Source organism: Ceratotherium simum, chromosome 1, assembly GCF_057802395.1.
Source record: "Ceratotherium simum simum isolate JZ-2026a chromosome 1, ASM5780239v1, whole genome shotgun sequence".
Taxonomy (NCBI): Eukaryota; Metazoa; Chordata; class Mammalia; order Perissodactyla; family Rhinocerotidae; genus Ceratotherium; species Ceratotherium simum.
In genome coordinates, this window is record NC_141900.1 from 103,641,988 (window position 1) to 103,647,987 (window position 6,000).

The following is a 6,000-nucleotide window of genomic DNA, read 5'->3' on the forward strand; positions in this document are numbered from 1 at the left end:
ACTACATACAGGAAAGTCAATTTCAGAAAGTTTAAGTGAGTTAGGCAAGATCACATAGCTTGTTAATGACCTAACTAGGCCTAGGGTCCATTGCACCATGATCCTGTCACAGCCTTCTCTCCACACGGCGACTGGCCATTTTACACACCTTTCTCACGACCCTCTTGAGGGGAGAGACGGTAACGTGGGTTGGAGATGCCAACAGAATGGCTAGACTAAGACTTGTATGAAAAATTTCCATCCTCTACCTGCTGTCCTATTTTTAACAGCTGGAAAAGCTTCCTTTTCATGAGAATGATGAGATCTGCATGTGATGTTCCTGGCAGATAGGGCCGCACTGGTAGCACTGTCCACACTGAGGTCCAGTCAAGGATTCCTCTCAGGATTCCTGTCCTGGGGAAGGAGAACCTCAAGAGGTAATTTCATAGGAAAAGACCTAAAAAGCAAAAGGAGATAACGTTAGTGGTCAAAGGCCAGAGATGAGAACAGGCCTCAGAAACCTAAAATGTTCTCCCCTCTTGGGACACACAATGGTGGTGTCACAGGGACCTTATGGAGGTGTCACAGGGATCTCCTGTCCTGTTGGGGACAAGATGTTGGTGTCACAGGACCTTCTGAAAACATCATCACATTCCAAAGCAGGGGGTGAGTTTCTCAGTGGAAACATCACATACCCAGGACCGCATTGGTGAATGTTTCTGTCTCTTTAAGTCACCACCACTGGGCCCTCCCTCCCTGAGCTGTCTGAGCTCTGAGGTCTGAGAGGAGTGAGACTTCCTCTTGTGCTGGGAGGAAACAGCCTGCGTACTCACCACCAAAGGGAAAGCAGTAGGTCAGGGGTTTCTCGGAGCCAGCCTCAGAGCCCGTCGCCAACTCTGCAGCAAAGGTGAGCCCAAGGGAAAGGGACCCAGCTGGGGAGTAGGACCTGTGAGGAATTTGGTACCTGTATGAGCCCGCTGAGGGAGCACCTACATTGTCCTAGGTACGAGGCGGGGAGCAGCACCTAGAAAGAGTAACATCATACTTCCAGGTTTTTAAGGATGTTCTGAGTTTCCAATAGAGTAAGTTCTGGAGAAGTGGGAAGCATCTTCTCCAGCTCTGGAGGGCACACAGTCTTACCAAATCCTCTCTCCTTCCCTACTCCCCTAATAAATAAGGAAGGTGTTTGCTAGAACTACTGCAGGGCACAAAACATACTTTAGAAGGCAGAAATACTCCCCAGATGCATGTTGAGGAAAGCCAAAAAACATTTTTGAGGAAATATAAATGCATCTAAACTCAAACAAGTTGCAAAGTGAAATTCTGTATATATCTGAACTGAATCCTCCTAAAAACACTCCAATTTCCTGAGCACTGTCCACAATCGGGTCTTGCGGGAGATACCTAAGGTTATGAAGCTGGTCTTCAGACCCTTGCCCTCCGTGTGCCCACACATCTGCTCCCCAATCTAAGACTCCCAGGGCTCTGTGGGCTGCTGAGCCACCTCAATGTCTCATCTCATCTCATCAGTATAATGACGGATGAACTAGGATAGGGGATTCACAAACTCAGATCATGGACTGAATGCATTAGAATCAGTGGAGAGGGGGACTTATTTTTTAAAAGTACGGATATGTAAATCAAAATCTCTAAGAAACATTGATTTTAAAGAATCTCCTACATAATTCCAAAAGATAAGAAGTTCAAGAAACACTGGACTAGATAAACAAACTCCAATCCCTTGGAGTTTTAAGATGATAGGATTCTACATGTTGTACATTCTTCAATAACAATACGCCTTTTTCACCCCCAGAGTTCAGCTCTTAAGAACTCTGGAACAACTTTTCGAATCCCAATCCAAACTCCATGGGAAGTTCTAAACCCTCTACTCAAGGGTTCTGTGAATTCCCTGTAGCACTTGCTCGTTTCCGTTCTTGACAAGGACATCTTGCTTTAGCTAAATTCTTGTTCTTTGCTCTCATCTTGTGGCTGTTTCTTCATTTCTGCTCTGCTGTCAATTATGGGAGCTTGTTGATTTCTACACAAAATTATCACATGAGGCCCGTGGGGTGAACTTTGCTGAAGGCTTGGGCGGGGGGTGGCAGGGTATTTCCTGCAGAAACACGAGCACTTGGTTTGGGGCCAGGCAAACCTGTCATCTAGGTCCTTTGGCCAGAGACAAGTTCTTCAGCCAGCCTCTGCCTTTGCTTTCCCTTGTGTGGAGCCAGGAGGGAACACAGTCACCTGCAGTAACCAGGTGGACGACAGGAAGAGGCAGAATTTGAAAGGGATGGTGAAGCACAGACAGGACTCAGACAGACTGTGGGAGAGGGTGAAGGGTCATAGGAGGGAAAGCAGAAGGCAGGTTGGGAAAGGCCCTGAAGTCCCCTCTTTGTGGAGCAGCTGATTGAGTCGGGGGAGTGGTTGGAACTGAGGCTGGAGACGCAGACGGAGCAGAGACTGTGCACTTGTGATAGGGGAAACTTGCTCCTGGAATGTTACTGTGCTAAATGACGGTTGAATTGGGTACCATCACTTTACTTCAAGAAGACACAGATTTGGGGCAAGAACACTAGGAGTTGGAGGGGAGCATCCCAGTCTCTCCAGCACACGGATCATATTTAGACAAATTTCGAGCCAAATTCTCTGGCTTTCTGGGAGCAGAGTCAGAGGCTCTCCAGGTCAGCTTCGCAGATATCTCTGTTTTCCAATTTCCACAAACAAAATTCCAGTTTTCTTCTTGTTTGTTTCCCAGGCCAACCACACTAAGGTGCTTCCTTAAGTCACGGAGCAAATTTTCTGGCCCTCAGGGTTTTCCAAAGTCTCCCCTGGCTGCTGAATCTCCTGGGAAAACTTAATATCTACAACTTACGTCACTGACAAAGGATTACCTGTGAAAATTAATATCTACAGCTTCCTCACTGACACAGAGTGAGTGTTATAGTCTCTGCTCTGCTTTTTGCACTTGGAGTCCCTGAAATGACAAAGCCAAGTTCTCACAGTCTCATGCCAGCCCCAGACCAGGCTCTTCCAACGTACTTCCCTAAATTCAGATGTTCAGGGGCAGGAGGGAACTATGAGTTTCTCACTCTGGTGTCACCAGCTCTTTGGACTCTGCCTGACACATTGTAGGTAGTTACACCTATTTGATGAATAAATGAATGAAAAATGAAACAATAAACGGTGTTTGGGACGCTTTCAGGTGAGCATGGGAGGAAGGAAGATGGCCAGAGACGAAGAAAATGTCTATGGTAAGAACACAGCTCGCATGGCGTTCCTGCCCACAGGGGTGAGCTCTGGGTAATGAGGGATGAGCTAACCCCAGACTGAACAGAGATAAGCGCCAGAGGTGCCCTGACACTGGGGCGAAATAGCAAGAGCCCTGAGATTTGCCTTTTAGCCAGATCTCTGCCCCTGCCCTGCTGTGAGATATTAAGTTCTTTGACTAGGCTGTGCCTCCATTTCCCAAAGTGTAAAATGAGGATAATAAATCTACTCTGATCTCCATAGAGGAGGATGCAGAAGGGATCAGATCCCGGACTAGAGGGAACATGATTTACCAGGTAGAACGTCTTAGAGAACAGGATGGAAGGTTAAAACAGGTACCTTATTAGGCAGCAGTTTTAAGAGAGACAGGAGAGGAAGGAGGAGGGACAGAGGGAGGGAGGGAAGAAGAAAGATTATCTCAGCTCATCATCTCACAACCCTGTGAGAACCTACTATTTCCTTTTTTGCAGAACAGGTCTAGTTCTTAGATTAAGCAGCTTCCCTAGCGCACACACCTGGCAGATGCTGGGGCTGTAATTCAAACCCAGGTGTCTGGGACTCCGGACAGCCCTTCATTCCCAGGCCTACTGCCTTTCCTCATGGGATGGCATCTGGAGAGTATCAGAGGCCACTGAGGTTGTCACCTGTGGAACAGCTCTGCACGGTGAGGATGACCGGAGATCAGGTCAGCTGCAGTCCACGTGGCCTGGATTTATAAAGGGCTATTCTCTAGAGAACACCACGGGGGCGTTGGGGAATCTCCAGGTGCAGGTGGTGATGCCAAAGGGGAAAGAAATAGATGGGCTAAGATCCCCCAGAGTCCAAAAATCTCCAACCAGATCTCCTCAGTAAAGGTTTGTTAGAAAAGCAAAGGTTGAAGGCACTATTGTTCTCCTTTGCACTAAAGGCATCCAGCAGATGCAGCTCAGCTGGCTAAGTTGCTTTAAGGTGTGCAGCTCACGAGTAATTGTCCGCACAGGTGCCGAAGACGCCGCGCAGGCCCCGCAGGAGCCCAGGCTGAGGCTCATCCTGGCCGGGAGGACAGGAGCCGGCAAGAGCGCCACGGGCAACAGCATCCTGGGCCAGAGGCGGTTCCTCTCCAGGCTCGGAGCCGCGTCCGTGACCAGAACCTGCGCCGTGGGCAGCCGGAGGTGGGCCGGGGGGCACGTGGAAGTCATCGACACCCCGGACCTGTTCGGCGCCGAAGACCCGGAGACAGAGCCGGGGTGCGGGGAGAGAGGCCGCTGCTACCTGCTCTCGGCCCCCGGGCCCCACGCCCTGCTCCTGGTGACCCAGCTGGGCCGCTTCACCGCCCAGGACCAGCAGGCCGCGCGGCGGCTGAGGGACATGTTCGGCGACGGCGTGATGGCGCGCACGGTCGTGCTCTTCACGCGGAAGGAGGACCTGGCGGGGGACTCGCTGCAGGACTACGTGCGCTGCACCGACAACCGCGCGCTGCGGGAGCTGCTGGCCGAGTGCGGGGGCCGCGCCTGCGCCTTCGACAACCGCGCCACCGGCGGGGAGCGGGAGGCCCAGGTGGCCGAGCTGATGGCGCTGGTGGAGCGGCTGGTCGGGGCCCACCGGGGCGCCCCCTACACGAACGACGTGTACCGCCTGGCGCAGGCGCTGGGCGGCGCGCGCCCCGAGGAGCGGCTCCGCAGGGTGGCGGAGACCGTGGCCGCCCGCCTGCAGAGGCGGCGGGGGCGCGGGCTGCTGGCCGCGCTGTGGGAGTGGAGGAGGGCGCCCTGGAGCCGGGCCAGGCTGGGCGTGGCCGCCCTGCTGCTCTCCAGGTTCCGGCAGGACGCCTTGGGTGACGTGGATTCTAAGTGACAGACGCCGAAGAGGACTGTGACCCACCAACTGATAAGCACATTCATGCCTGGTGTTCTGCCCCTTCAGGGCTCACAGGTGCTCCTTCCCTCCCTCACCTCCCTCTGATCTACCAACTTCAGAGTCCTGCCAGGTCCCTTCTCCCTCCCCTGACCTTCCCATGTGACCTGGCCCTCCCTTAGCTCTCTTCCTACTGAAGCCAAACAGCTCTTGTTGCTTTTGCTTATTTCCCACTGACCTCAGGCTGCCCTTCCCTGGCACGGAATTGTCTTTGCTGCTGAAAGCAGATGAGGAGCACCTGTCCTCTCATCCCCTGGACTCCCCACAGGACCAAGGGCAGAGACAACACAGACCCTCAGGACATACTCGTTTATTTGAATTGACTCTGAGGTGAATAAATAAGTGTACTGGACATCACATTGTGTCAAAGGAAATCAGTATTTGTGGATGTTTGTCCATCTGCCTAATGTGCCTATTGAACAAGGACACTACTCTGTCATCCCTAAACCCATCTTTTAGGGATTTTGCATGCAAAATCCATGCACCCACGTGCAGACACACACCACACACACACACTCAGGTGTGTGATCATACGAAGAGAGCACATTGGAGAAAACAGCCGGTCTATACCTGCAGGGGACTGTCTCCCCGGGCATCCCCATTCCGACCCCTCTGCAGCTTGAAGGCAGATGATTCCACAAGTCCAAGGAAACTACGTGTAACTAGAGGCTCAACTGCCTAGGAGCCATTGAGACCCTGCAGAAAGTCTGCTTCCAAAGAGGAGTTTTCTCACGGGCATACAGACTCACAGGGAAAGAATGTGCTTTTCAACTCAGGGACAGATCAACAAATTTAAGAGGTCTGGAAATTTTTCTTTTATTTCAATGCCAACATAAGGGCAAACAGGTCTTTGTCGGCTGAGAA

At 51.8% G+C, this 6,000-nt stretch overlaps 1 protein-coding gene across 2 annotated transcripts; it reads left to right on the forward strand.

Moving 5' to 3' along the window:
* Positions 1-799: 799 nt before the first annotated feature.
* LOC101388162 (GTPase IMAP family member 1-like) lies at positions 800-5,488 on the forward strand. Of its 2 annotated transcripts, XM_087432920.1 has the most exons (4): positions 800-886; positions 2,735-2,910; positions 3,182-3,230; positions 4,226-5,488. In XM_087432920.1, exons 3-4 carry the CDS (start codon positions 3,188-3,190, stop codon positions 5,074-5,076), a joined length of 894 nt encoding a protein of 297 aa, XP_087289046.1. In that variant the 5' UTR covers positions 800-886; positions 2,735-2,910; positions 3,182-3,187; the 3' UTR covers positions 5,077-5,488. The 2 variants fall into 2 exon arrangements, with proteins under 2 accessions (XP_087289046.1, XP_087289047.1); XM_087432921.1 differs by lacking the exon at positions 2,735-2,910 and having other exon boundaries at positions 801-886.
* The last annotated feature ends 512 nt before the right edge of the window (positions 5,489-6,000 follow it).

What these genes read in the sequence shown, in the direction of transcription:
- LOC101388162 (XM_087432920.1), top strand. Translation starts at nt 3,188, where the DNA reads ATGGGAGGAAGGAAGATGGCCAGAGACGAAGAAAATGTCTATG. An exon ending in AGACGAAGAAAATGTCTATG is followed by an intron (nt 3,231 to 4,225) that starts GTAAGAACACAG and finishes TTGTCCGCACAG; the next exon opens with GTGCCGAAGACGCCGCGCAG.